Genomic DNA, 14,696 nt, shown 5'->3' on the forward strand with positions numbered 1-14,696 from the left:
ATTTAACTTTGATTTATTTGAATTCACTTACGTGGCAATTACAATACCGATCAATACAAAATTCTTACAGCTCTCTTTTTGCTACAGAATAATTTTTTTGTCTATGCCACTTTCTCAAAATGTGGTTAATAAGGTTAAAATACAAAGACTTATAGAAATTATATTTTTCTAACAGCATATGCTGAACAACACATGTTTGTATTAACTGTCAATATGGAAAAACACATAAAGAAGCAATGCATACAATAATAATAACTTGTGACGGGCCTACCTACCAACTGCTGGTCGCACTCCCCATTGCTGAGGTGCAAGATCATCTATGGGGTGACATGTGGTCAGCACGACGAATCCCCAGTTATAGGCTTCCATGGCCAGGTTACGAACTAGATATAGTACGAACTACTCATTCGTAGTTCCCCCATTTCCTCATTGATTGATTGATTTAGTGTTTTAAGTCCACTTTATGCACAGCGACGCTAATTGGGGCTGGACCTACAGTTTAAACCACTATGTGCCTCCACCGGGTATCGAACCTGGGACACCTTGGTTACGATGCACCATCGGGTAGGCCTATCCCATTTTCCTCATAAAAAACTTTTAATCTGATGTTTTGCCAATTTCCTACCACCAGTGCAGTTTAGGCAAGTAGGTTGAGCAGGAGTATGTTCACTGACCTGTTTTTAGCTTGCTAATAATGGTGGGAAGCTGGCAAAATGTTGGTTTCTAACATTTTTATCTATACATTTGCTGTGCTTCTTTTTGTGTTCATGCTTACTGAAAGGCAAGGCACAGTAAGCTACATAATTAAAAAGCAGTAAAAAAAATAACACTCACCTACAGCTGCCAGCCAGCCATATACAGGAAGAATTTGCCACTGTGTAGCATCAAACACAGCCCTAACTCCTTTGGGCAGAATTCGAGGAACATTTTCAAGCAAACCTCCTCCTGTTATATGAGCTAGTGCCTTCACTTTGCCAGTCTTCAAGATTCCGATTAAGTTCTTCACGTATATCTTTGTGGGAGTTAATAGTTCTTCTCCTACAATATCCAGTACTTGTTACAAATGACACTACTTGTACATTAAAAAATAATGCATTGAGAAAATATATCTGGCTAAAAAATATTTTGATGATTTCAAGCACTTTATTCTAAATTTTCATGAATACATATTTTTTTTCAAATCTAAAAAAAAAAATACTGGGAACTTGAATTTTTTTGGTGTAATTTTTCACTTTCCTAAAATTCACATTTACAAAAATTAAATTGTGCAGCCAATGGCAAAGATAATAGTAAGGAAATTGCCCATCACCATGTTCATTTTGTTCTTTGCAATCTACAGTACTAGAGCTGAAAGAAAACACAACCCTCTTCCCCAGCCTAGCACAATTCCATTCCCTTAAAACATACAGCACAGAAGAAACGGGTATGAAAATAGCATTGGACAATTTGCCTACTCATATCTCTGCCAATGATTGTACTACGTTTTAAAAAATTAAATCTGATTCCATTTATTTTCTTGGGCTTTTGTACTCACTACAGAACTGGAGACAGGGAATTCCCAAAGTAACTTATAATTGCTTTAAACTACAAAGAACATTGAAAATTTAAAAGATAATACTAAAACTTGATTTGTATTATGTAACATTCACTTAGAGCCATGCGACATTTTGTCTCTTAATTGCAAGATTAACGTCTATGAAAAACACCAGTTAACTGACTGAAAAAAAATTGAATTAGGTTCACAAGTGCCTTTATATAGTAAACCATCAACTGAAACAACCATTTCTCTTGAAAAGTTACGGTTCTTACAAGCCCATTGAAGAAATAATTCTACAAGCACATTGCAGAAATAATTCTGCAATGCAAGCGATAGGTACATACAAGAAAAACTGAAAGGATGTTGTACCTAAACTATCTCCTCAAAAACTGTCCATGGAATGTGAGGAATGGGTCAATGGCAGACCGGAAAACATTAACTGCATATCTTTGCCACAATATTATCGAATCACCTAATGGTTCCGTAGCTGCAAATTACAGATTTTTCATGGTACATGCTAGGTCTGAGACATTAACCAATACCAATGTATCTGTATCGGAAAATATCGGTTGCAATTTGATTGCCGATACAGATCGATACTTTTCCCAAGTCAGTGTGTTTTTGTCAGAGTCTGCAAAAATGCCATGTGGCACTTTCACAGAGTTTGAATATCCTGAAAATTATGTACAATTTTCACTATTTATGCAATAACATTGTGGACAGAAATAGATTTCATGATTAAGTGGTTATCTCGCATGAAGTTATGAATGTTTTAAAGCAAAACTCTGGTACACTGATGCAATTTAATCATAATGGAAAAAAATATACAGTACAGTACAGTTCTACTACATTAGAACGTTGTTTATCCGCATTAATTGGCACTGAAGGTTATGCGGATAACGATTTTTGCGGATAATCAAACATGTGTTTATTTAACAAAGAAAAGCACATACAGTACAGGTTTATTTTATACATAACATATTTAACGAAGAAAAGCACGTACACTATAGGTTTATTTTATACATACAGTACAAGAAAACAAAAGACATGAGAAAATGAGAATGACTCTCGCTTTTTTGAGTGTGCGGATAACTGACGTTGTGGATAATTGCCATGCGGATAAACAACGTTCTACTGTACTTTGAATTGACACAATTTTAAAGTATCGGCATTGGCTCTGGTGGGAATTATTAAGAGTATCAGTATTGGCTCAGCTCTACTACATATGTGCAAAAGATACTAGAAATTCATAAGAAACCCATAAAAAATGCATAAAGGTCTAAATTTGCACATTTCAAGAGATACTTTTATTTTTTTATGTCATTTTATTCACCACCATTTTCTAGCACCCATAACTTTTTTTAGGTGTTATCGCATGGTGAAAACATCAGATCCCTACTTATAACAACAATATATCTAAACAGTTTCAAAACCATTAGAAGGACTTATCATGAATATCCAATTAGCAAAAAATGGAATAAATACGCAAACCAAAATAAAATTCAACTTACCAAAAGTTTTTCCTGTTTTACTAAATGGAGCTTTATCACTGTACTTCTTTCCTGATTTTTCAAGGATTCTCCTAACCAAACTAAAACCGTTGCTGTGCACACCACTAGATGGCAGGCCGATCAACACATCACCAGGCTTTATTTTGTTTGTGAGAGGAAGTAAATTGCTGCGTTCCACAGCTCCCACAGCAAAACCAGCAAGGTCATATTCACCTCCCGAGTAGATTCCTGGCATTTCTGCTGTTTCACCTCCTGAAAATGCATGAACAACAATTTAAAACAACTGTAAATACTGTACTATATGAAATAGTAATGTATTCAGATTTTTTTTAAAGATCAGTCTTTTGAAGTTCTCAGTTACTGCATGCAACATGTAAAATAGTTGAGTGGACTAGTTCTTGGAATTTATATACACAGCGAAAACAGTGTTTCCTAACATGTGAGAATTTTAGAAAAAGATTAGGAGCGTGTGCTAGGACGAAGCAAGTAACTACGCAAGTTAAAAATACATGGAGGACACATCTGTTTGTGTAGGGGGAGGAGGGGGCAGAGGGGTTACTTAACCTTTAAAGTCCCGTGACTCTTATGCAGTTTTTACCTCTGTCCCAGGCCATTTAAACGAGTTTTGTAAGGTTTAGCAAAAATCGTTATAGCTTCCTTCCTATGGCAGATAATTTAGTGAATCAAGAAACATTTTACTAAGAATAAAATGTACTCTGACATAGAAAAGACAAAGTGTTGCTATCTCCATGTATTTGTTATTATTCGTGGCTTTAAATGTGAAAATTGAAAAAAGAAAAGACAAAATTTTGCCTCTCCCCCCACCCTTTTGAGACATGGGACAGGAACAAATTATATTTTCTATTTGCAACCACATGTCTACATTATAATTCAATATTTGTTTTGTTTCTAATGCCTTTTGCCATCCAAACAAAAAACAATGAAGTGCATGAGTTATTTTTGACAAGTGTTGGCAACACTTATTTTGACAAGTGTTGGCAACACTTACAATGAAGTGCACAAGTTACTTTCGACAAAGGTTGGCAACACGCACAATGAAGTGAAAGAGTTATTTTTAGCCTCGATCCTACCTCTTACTCCCCACCTTCCATTTTCCTTCCGAAGGAGGAGTGGTTGTCTTCTGAAGCAAGCATTGTGCAAAGTCCATTTCACCCGCTGAAAAGTTATCGCTGCAAACACTTTTGACAACGATGCTCCCTCCCCCTCCGACCATGACCTGCTTCGGCAAGTTGAGAAGGAAAACAATAGACAAACGATTTCCTCAGCCAACTCACTTCTGTGAGCTTTGTCATTCAATACCTCTTTTACTACGTCAACAAAGAGGTGTAAATTTAGCAGCCGCTGCTGACGTCATTAGGGAGTTGAAGAGCACCAGCACCAACTATCAGAGTGAACAAACAATAAACAGAAAAATATTCAGCAATAAGCTCACCAATCAGAGCACAGCCAGCTTCCTTGCATCCTTTGGCAACACTAGTAATTACTTGACTAGCTACATCAACACTGAGTGCTCCGCATGCATAGTAATCAAGGAAATACAGAGGTTCTGCTCCATGGGTCAGGATATCATTCACACACATAGCAACCAAGTCAATGCCTAGGGTCGAATGGATTCCACAAGTTTCAGCAATCTGTGAGAAAAAGTGCAGGGTGCAAAGTCATGCAGTTAAAAAAACACAATGTTGCTCAGGGTGTCACTACAATGTAATTTCAAGCAGAACAATCGGAAATAAGTGCTTCTGGTCTACAAAAAAATATTTGTGAATGTTACAAGAACAAAACAAGCTGTTTCTACAAGTTGCTGAGCCCCTGAATGCAGATCTAATATCAGAATTTTTCAGATTTCCTGTAAAAAGGTTTTTTAGTATTTTCCTACCTCAACCTATGTTCTATATGAATGGCTTATTGCAGAAAGGGACCTGAGTCACTTTTGCACAATTCTGAGAAAAACAAGAAAAATCGTATAATATTGAGAGTGTAAGAAAGAAATGTGCCGTTGTTGGCTCAAATATTCACCATAATGAATAGTTAATTTTGCAACCCTCAATGCACCCCCCTGCAGTATGCTGCTAGAGACAGTGGAGATGAAAAAGTTGTGACTCAGGTACCTTTCTGCAATAAAAGTGGAAACTATGATAAATAAGACAAGAAATGTCCTACAAACGCCCGTTTGTCGTTGCCACATACGCTAGGTTATGTTATATATGCCACAGGAAATTATAGATTCATCAATAAATGACAGTGTACTGCACTTTCTGGACTTTATTGTCGGTGTTTGAAGTACAATAATGTACGAGCTCATACATGCATGTGTTATTCTACATCTGAGTCTGTTTCATTGCCGTGTGTAGTGGGCCACTGAAGAATATCTTCATAAAATCCTTTGGCGTCGTCTGATACATACGACAAGGCAGTTAATATGTCCTTCAATTTAGTAAGCTTGATCGGCATACATGCAACAGGGAACGTACGTGACGTAGGAATTACAATTCTTGCACCTTTGGACAGATAGAAGGTGTAAGACGTCAAAGCTTTGATGAATTCGGAAACCTTGACTGTACCCTTATGTTCAACACAGTATTGAAAGCAATGATAGGCATCCCGGATGGCGCAGTGGTAGCGTTGTCGCCTTGTTATCAAGGGGTCCCGGGTTCGATACCCGGTGGAGGCACAAGTGGTTCGGATCCCACTTTATACTGTAGGTCCAGTCCCGATTAGCCTTACTGTGCATAAAGTGGACTTAAAACAACAAATCAATCAATCAATCAAAGGAATGATACTTGGAAATGTGAAAATACTGCCTATTCTTGTAGGAACACATGGTAGTTTTCACAAATGCCACATTTTTTTATAGACATGAGGTCACCATGTTGCGAAACCAATAATGTTACTGGTGTCAATAAGCTTGACAGTATTTTTACCGCCTCGAGCTGCATTACAGATTAGCGTTTACAGTTCGTACAACGTATAAATACGGCTAAGTTTATTGCAGAAAGGGACCTGAGTCAGTGACTCAGGTATCTTTCTGCATTAAAGTACACTTTTCACTGTGCATTTTATTGGCTATAGCCTCTTGTGACTGACTTCCTTTCTGCACTAAAAGATGTGTCTGTAACTAGGATAATCAAAAATACCATTAACTCCGATACCTCAAAAATGTGACTCAGGTCCCTTTCTGCAATAAGCCATTCATATGTATTGGTCGAAAGGACTTGCTTTTACAAAAGTGCTACAAACGCAAAAAGGTAATAAATCTGTGTCAGTATACAAAGGAATGAAGTAAATGAGTAACATGAAAGTGTATAAACATACCTAAAAATGTTTCCTTCCCTATTTCCTATGAAACTTTACCTCAGGAACATCTCTTCATAAGGTCCAGCAGTAGTCTGACAGCATTGCAGCACTCCATTTGCCTTGATACCGCTTTTCCATTAGAGCAATGTCTTGGTGAAACCCATCACCATGTTCGTCACTAACGGCACCAAGGTTAGTTGGGAAGAAGTCCAGGTGATCATTCAAGAAATGTAATTTTAGAGACATGTTGCATCCCATACGTTGGTATGATCAAATTAGTCCATGTACAATATCGCGATACTTCTCTGCTTTATGGTTGCCTAAAAATTTTTTACATACACTTGTAAAAGACAACCATGCCATTTTTCCAACATCTGTTAATTGTTGAATGAAATTCTCATCATTCATCAATTCCCTTATTCGAGACCCTACAAATATTCCTTCTTTAATTTTGGCATTGCTGATTCTTGGGAATTTCTGTTGCAAGTACATGAATCCACGTGAAGTTCTGTCCATGGCTTTCACAAAGTTTTTAATTAGTCCCAATTTTATGTGCAGAGGAGGGAGATACACATTTTTGGGGCCAACAAGAGGAGTGTTCGCCACATTCTTCTGTCCAGGCACTAATTCACTGCGAAGAGGCCATTTTTTCCCACAATAGTGATTTTTTTCTGTCTCTGCTGTCCCACTCGCATAAGAAGCAGCAATGGTTTGTGTACCCAAGCTGCATGCCAAGCAGAATTGCAATTACCTTCAGATCTCCGCATATATTCCATTTGTATTTCTCATATTGGATATTTGTCAGAAGCTGTTTCAAGTTCTCATACGTCTCCTTAATGTTAACAGCATGAGCAATTGGTACTGATGGCAATTTGTTTCCATTATGGAGAAGTACAACTTTCATACTAACTTTGCTGGAATCGATGAAAAGACGCCAATCGTGTGAACTGTATTCATGGCCAAGACAATCCATAACGGATGAGATGTCATTACAAAAAACCATGTCTCCTTCGTGGGAGAAATATTCTGAGAAAATAGTATGGTGATCACGAAAAAAAAAAAAACTTTTGTATCGCAAGCGAGGAGATTCCAACTTTTCAGTCCTGAAGCTAAAAGTTCAGACTGTTGCTAAGACAAATTTAAATCCCACGTAAGATCGTTCAGATCCCCTTGTGACAATAAGTGTGGCTCCATTGATGAACCGGACACTTTAAACGTTGGGTTGGCAGTTTCTTCACCTCTTGCACTTTCTTCCCCATGTTGGTCACGACAAGCATCTTCACTCACAGTCACAATTCTCAGGAGGTTTTGGTACCGGCAATTCTTCATTGTGACATACAGGTCTCATGGCTGATAGTAAATTTGGGTACTGCACAGCGTTCCTTGTTTTTGACATGATTTCAGCTATTTTGGTCAGGCAGAAATAACAGTCTGTTGTGTGATCTCATGGTTCCCTCCAAATCATGGGAACAGCAAACGACATGTGACGTGATCCTTATAACCAGCTTGTCAGAAGTGTAACACATGTCAAACAGCATATGTGGGGGGACCCATGTTATGTCCTGGTCCCCAACTTTACACCCAAAATAAAGTTCATAGCACTTCTTTATAAGAGGGGTAATTCGTCGCTTTTGCGACTTAAATGTCAACTCTCCACATATATAACAAAACGAATTGGGGCTATTTACGCAGGTACGAGGCATTTTCTTCTGCACTAACACTACACACGGCTTCTGAACATCGAATCACAACCTAATCAAAGGCAGTCACTTCCCACTCCGTCAGAACTCACAATGCTGAGACGAACGTGATAAACAACACAGCGATTCTACGCATTCGGGCATGACTCATTGAAAGTGTTGCCATGCCTCTCTCTTATTCACGATTTGGTTTGTTGCAATTGGAGGAAGGTCCCTGGCCTTAGGAATGTGCTGGTCATTCTATGGTCATATAATGACTGTTATTCAACAATATCTGTAGAGTAAATATAGGTTAAGCCACAGCCCAATAGGCAGAATTTTCATGAATTGCATTAGGTACAGGTTAGTGTGTAACAAAAAAATTGATTTCATTTTTGAATTCAGCACCATCAACTTACCTTAGAACACCATTCACATTCCTTGTAACAAATGTCATGTTGACCAGTGAGCAATGAGAGTAAGTAGTTGCTAAGTACAACAAACAGAATAAAAGAAACGTCATTGCACTGGTAACTACAAATAAAACATGTCAAGTGTCTTCATGTACTTATAAATCGTATTTCCACGTGTTAAGTCATGCTATATTTTAAATGCAGTTAATTCTCCTTTAAATTGTTTTTGGGTATTAACAGGTTAAGAATAGGCTATATTCAGCAACCTTAAGTGAAATTCTATTTTTATTGGTAGGGCCATGTTTGACGGAGGCACAAAGTGTGAGATGGCACATGTAATTTTCAGTGTTGATGTATTTGAAAGGTGCAAGGTACATTTTCCTACCATATTTTATCACAAAATGATGTGAATCAGGTGCAAAATACAAAATAAGCTCTTAAAAACAAACGTTAAGTTTATTTACCAACACATTACTTTGCACAGTAGAATCATCCTGTGAATTATCCAAAATCATGGAACACTGATGTAATTCTGCTGGAAAATTTGGGACTTCCGTAGACAGGAATAAACTTAATAACACTCCATTAACTACATAATTGTGCTATACAATGGAATTTATTTTCTATTAGTATAGTGTAGTTTTTTAATGAAATTTTGGATTTTATTCACCATTTTTAACAGTGAAATGCTTTTGGTTCAAAATGTGTCCAGTTTTTGTACTGAAATATTGATTTATTCAGCACAAATGCGTGTTTCTATTTATCAGGTACAAACGTTCCCAGAGTTGAACACTTCATAAAATATAACAGATGAAAAAAATAAATTTAATATACTTTTCAAGAAACTAAAAATTGAATCAGATCATAGGCAGAATTTCAGCACTGTCATTGGTGTGTGCAAATGTAAATATTAAATTTCCTATGTGCACTATTAGCTTTACAAAAACTTACGATGATGTATATACTTACGATTGTAAAGAAATAATATATTTAATTCTCTATGTTTTAATTAATGAATGCATCAGCTTTCAGATTTTTTAGATAGTCATACTCCCCCCCCCCCCCAATATGTGAACAAATAACATACGCAATTAATAATTTGCACAACACAACAATTTAAACAAAAGTCTATGCTAGAATTACATGAAGAACAACATTTTTAATTAAACACAGCCGTAAATTACATACTTTTAATTTTGTGCCAACTCCGTCAGTTCCAGAGACCAATAAGGGATCAGTATATCCAGATGCTTTAACATCAAAGAGACCTCCAAATCCTCCAACCGAGCCTACAACTCCACTCCTCTTTGTGCTTTCTATGGCTGGCTTCACATTGTGGATTAAATTATCAGCTGCTGTAATGTCTACACCACTCTTCTGATATGTCAGTTCTCCCTCATGAAGAAGAGATCTGAAACATAAAACGTAATGCAGGATAAAGCTTTTTAAAAATAAAAGTGATAAATTAGATTTCCCATTACATGCAGTAAGTTTAATTCAATTCCAATTACAATACCAGAGAGAATTTCTAAAAAAAAAATAATAATAATAATTGTCAGAAAGAATTTTTTACCTTTATTCTGGGTAGAATAAATGAATCCTGATAGTATTACCTGAAAATATGTACTACAAGATATTAGCTTGATTTCATCTTTTGCTTTAAATCCTAGCAATAATGGAAAATAATGTATTCATGTACTCTTCACTCACTGGAGATATGTTAAAAATAGTAATATCTACAGTTGCAAACTACACTAAAATTAAACAGTTATTGTAACCATACCAAAAAGAGCATGTGGTAGATATAAAAATGTATTCAAATATAGTAATTTAACATCTACTTCAGAAAATATCTAGTAAATCCTAACCTTGCGATTCCTTTGAATGCAATATCTTTCCTGTAGTGAGCTCCTTCAAATGAGATTTTCTTGCAAGCTAGTTGAGCTTTGGCGGCTGCAAGGATTAAAGTAGGAGAAAGCACAACTGCAATCAGCACACGCCCTCCATTGGTCACTACATTGCCATTCACTATGTCAGTGCCACTATGGAAGACATAATGACCACGCAATTTTGACACTTCGTCCAGACCTGGAAATATATACAAAATTGGCAAAATTACAATTCAGCAACAATTAAATCTTGTACTTCGATTCCTGGAAATATCACATAATTGACAAATTCCACACGATGTGGTCCTACTCCATGCAAATAACAAACTGAGTTAATCTGAAAATTGTCAAAATTTCCAATGCTTGTGAATGCATGCAATTTAATATTTTTAATTTAATTTTCATTAGTTCATTCCATGATCCTATGCTCTCAAATTTTTATTATTATTATTATTACTTTCTAAATTGTTAGCAGACACCACTAAGTACTTTAAAATTCAAAAACTCAATATGCTGACCAAGGCAGAAATTTATTTTATTCTAAAACAAACTAAACGTTACGTTTCAAGCTTCTAGCAAGGTCTTCTTCAGACTCTGTACCAAATATAAATGAAATAGTGCAAAAGAGAAATTGATACAGAGTCTCAAGAAGATCTTGCTAGAAGGTTGAAACGTAACATTTAGTTTATGTTTTAGAATAAAATAAATTTCTGCCTTGGTCAGCATATTGAGTTTTTGGTTATCATGGAAACAACGCTTAATGGTGTTATCATTTAAAATTCAATGGAAATTGATTTATGACGAATATTTGAATATGATTGCAAGTCTAGAACCTTATATTTTGCATGTGAATGTGACAGCTGTAATTCTGGAATGTAGTTTCACACCACAAATAATTCATTACTCAGTATAATTCAAGGAAAAACCTTTATTACAATTGAATCGGCAGGTTTAAGAAGGGAATATGTCCAGGAAGTAAATGTGTGGGAAATAAAAAAAAAAAAACTGTAAAATTGGTTCGGATTAATTTCCTTCTTACACCATACGTCGATTTCAGGGCTCTTTATCTTCCTCTAGGGACTGCTTTTTATATATTTCTTCACACTCACGTGTAGAGCAACGCTTTCTGATAATGTCTAGTACAAAAGGTCATTTTGCCATTTTTTTGTCTTCATTCCCTTCTTAAACCTGCCGATTCAATTAATAGTGTGAATGCTACTTTTTTTTTTCATAATTACCTTGCTAGCTTACAACTTGTGATAATAACAATACTTCATAATATAAATTATCAACCCATAAGGAGATTCTAAAACCTGGATTGCCATCTGTAGTTCCTAGGAACTTCAGAAGGATCTGCAATGGTTCAATAAAGACCTTCCACATACAGTGCACTCGCATCAGCAACAGAAGCATACTGCTAGTTATACTACTGTGGCTGTAAGGAATCTTCACGAGACACACTGTCCCTTCAAAAACTTCACAGTTAAAGTGTACAATGATACAACTAGAATAAACATAGGAAGATGTTACATGCAAGAATCCAGATGCTCTGTAGGGAAGAGTATGGATGAACATAAGAAACAATAACTGCAAAGATCAAAGTGGCAGAACATGCAACAAATTCCATAGAACTGAAGTAAGCAAAAATAGCAATGCAACACAAAGAACAAAATTGGAACTGAAGTAAAAATCAAAGGACCTACTCAGTGCTGACCCCCAATCCTGATAACCCATTCCAGTATAGAGTTCAAGCTACCCCTTCAAAGGAAATGAAAATAATTAGCAAATCAAGAAGCACAGAATACAGAATCCTGGGAACCATAGTAGAGCAGTGGATAGTGAACTGGATTAGTTACATTTCTATCACCACGTATAATTCACAGGCTAATTCATAGGTTCGATCCCCCATTATAGGCAAAACAAGCAAAAAAAAAGTTCATGTGAACGCATGGGAAGAAATGTCCTCTCAAAATACAGAGTTAGAGTAGGTGAAGGGTAAATTAGACAAATGGATAGTATTCAATTAAGATAGTATGCTAATAAGCACAAATACTTCATAATGGTAAATCTCAAAAAAATACATGCAAGCCTGAAATGTCATTGCTAATCTAGTTGCACTGCAAAACTGTTAATACCTAACCTGATAACTGTTTCATCCCAAAAACATGCACAGTTACACCCTGCTGATTTTTTATTTGCATCCTTGACACTTCATAAATACAGTACTTTCTTACAAAATAATGAAAGTAATTCTTGCTCATTTCCTTCCTAATCACCTTACAGTACAAGATAAAAGTGAAGATTCAACCGTTCTTGTTACCTTTTATTACTTTTCCCTTGGTAGATGTTTCTGGGTAGCCAGCACTTGACAACACAACTCCAACAGCACTTGTAGCTGCTTTCCATTTCAAGTCACAGGAACATAGATTGCCAGTACAGCATGCCTGCAACAAAATACATTAGCACCAATGCTGTTTATTTTCTAATAAAACAGCAATAAAAATATTTGATTTTTTTTTTACCATCATACTTTGAAAATATACCACGTTTGTCTTTCCTATGCAAAGAAAAAATGTCTTTTGAACATTCCTTAATCTGTTACAATTTATATTACACAGGGTAGCTACGATTTTTTGATTATGAAATTCCCAGACTTTTCCAGGTTTTCCAGACCAGAAATAATTTTTTTCCAGACATGTTTGTCATCATGATTTTTGCTTTGAACCTCATGTTTTTCAATTAAATATGCAGGCACGTTAATTATTATGAATATGAATATACACAGTTATTAGCTGAAAATTTACCAAGTGATTAATATAATGCTATTCAATGAAAAAACAAATAACTATTGTACTTCCCCATTTTCACTAAGTTATTACAATTAAGGTGGTGTAAAAAATCAATAAAAAAATGTGGCATATATCAAAACTTTACAATGTAACCTGTGTACAACATCAATTAGCCTATATCAATACAAATGAGAAACAACAGAAAATTAGGTCATGTACATTTAGAAAATATGCAATAAGTTTAATGATTATATTTTATAATTTATTGAAAATAGTACATATTACGGAAATTCAGAACTTGAATGGGGCCGGTGACCAAACATACACCTAAAAAAAATATATACGCGGGCCATACTTTGGAATCAATTATCTCCATTATTTGAGTTTTCCACATGCTGGAACCAATTTTATATTAAGGAAAACATCGAAATCTGTCTCTTAAAAGGTAACAGTTCCGAATGTTATGATATTTTTTCAAATTTTCCTACCAGGAAGACTAATTATCATAGAATTTTGGCAATCATTGTGACACGAAATTTGAACTTTCCTTAAAATAATGAGCACTATTTGGATTCGAAAAAAGTTATTTATGTTGAAAAAAAACTTCAAAAAAACCTTACTCAATCATACACGCTTCCCACGGACAAAGTATTCTCCGGTTGACAAGCGACAGTAAGTATCGTAAACTAGTGGGAATGAATAGAAATAAATCGGAACCTTAGTAGAGTGCATTCAGGGTCTTTATTTTAATTCTAAGACAACCAAACCTGACATTCCTAACCTAACCACAAAAGCATATATTCACAAAATCTTAAGTAATCGCTAAAACTCTGCAGTATGTGTTAACAGACATAAATTGAAATTGAACCATGTAAAAGTTGCATTTGTAGCAAGAAGAAATCGTAATAAAACAAAAGGAACTTGGGCTCATTTTCACCACTTTTCAGCATAATTTCATTCTACACGCAAACAATACGTAAAATTAGGTCCCGGGTTCGAATCCCGGTCGGGCTTGGTTGTTTGTGAATGTCCATTCATCAATTTCATCATTTCATCACTCTTCCCCATCTTCGCAAATTAGCCAAGAGGCACAAAACACGAAGTAAAATAAACTAAATCAAATCAAATCAATACATAAAATTACTATCGGCATGAAACCGAAACCAACATTCCTAACCGAACAACGATGTGTGACCAGCGTACGTTTAATTCCTCTATTTCGGACCAGTTTTTTTTAAAAAAAAAATTGTTCTACATGCACAAAACACGTGCATATTCGAATAATGACTTCACTGATACTGCATAAAATCACTAATTTCTCAGGTGTAACACATCTCTGCAATGTAAAAACTACGACAACGAGCAAATAAACAGGTTGCTTCTGAACGGGTCGCAAACGAAGGACTCAAATTCACCGAACGGGTTCAAGGGGGGAACGAAGTAGTGAGTCCCTTTCTTTTTACTCGGCGTCCGCGCTCGTCCAGTGTGACGTCAACCACAGCCAGTTTTGTGAAATTCTGCTCTTCAAGCTTTATTGCAGATCCAAAACCAATGAACTGTCCC

The 14,696-nt window shown here is 35.8% G+C and overlaps 1 protein-coding gene across 1 annotated transcript in view; it reads right to left on the minus strand.

Moving 5' to 3' along the window:
• Positions 1–14,696, minus strand: part of Gart (trifunctional purine biosynthetic protein adenosine-3 Gart) — a 56,311-nt gene that overhangs the window by 20,565 nt on the left and 21,050 nt on the right. The window contains exons 8-13 of the mRNA XM_083120598.1: positions 12,665–12,788; positions 10,324–10,543; positions 9,644–9,866; positions 4,502–4,700; positions 3,049–3,300; positions 835–1,038 (exon numbers count right to left, since the gene is read on the minus strand). Of these exons, the coding sequence (XP_082976724.1) occupies positions 835–1,038; positions 3,049–3,300; positions 4,502–4,700; positions 9,644–9,866; positions 10,324–10,543; positions 12,665–12,788 (1,222 nt within the window). The remainder of the gene's footprint in view (positions 1–834; positions 1,039–3,048; positions 3,301–4,501; positions 4,701–9,643; positions 9,867–10,323; positions 10,544–12,664; positions 12,789–14,696) is intronic.

This window comes from Lepisma saccharinum, chromosome 4 (genome assembly GCF_977018435.1).
Source record: "Lepisma saccharinum chromosome 4, izLepSacc3.1, whole genome shotgun sequence".
In the NCBI taxonomy this organism is placed as follows: domain Eukaryota; kingdom Metazoa; phylum Arthropoda; class Insecta; order Zygentoma; family Lepismatidae; genus Lepisma; species Lepisma saccharinum.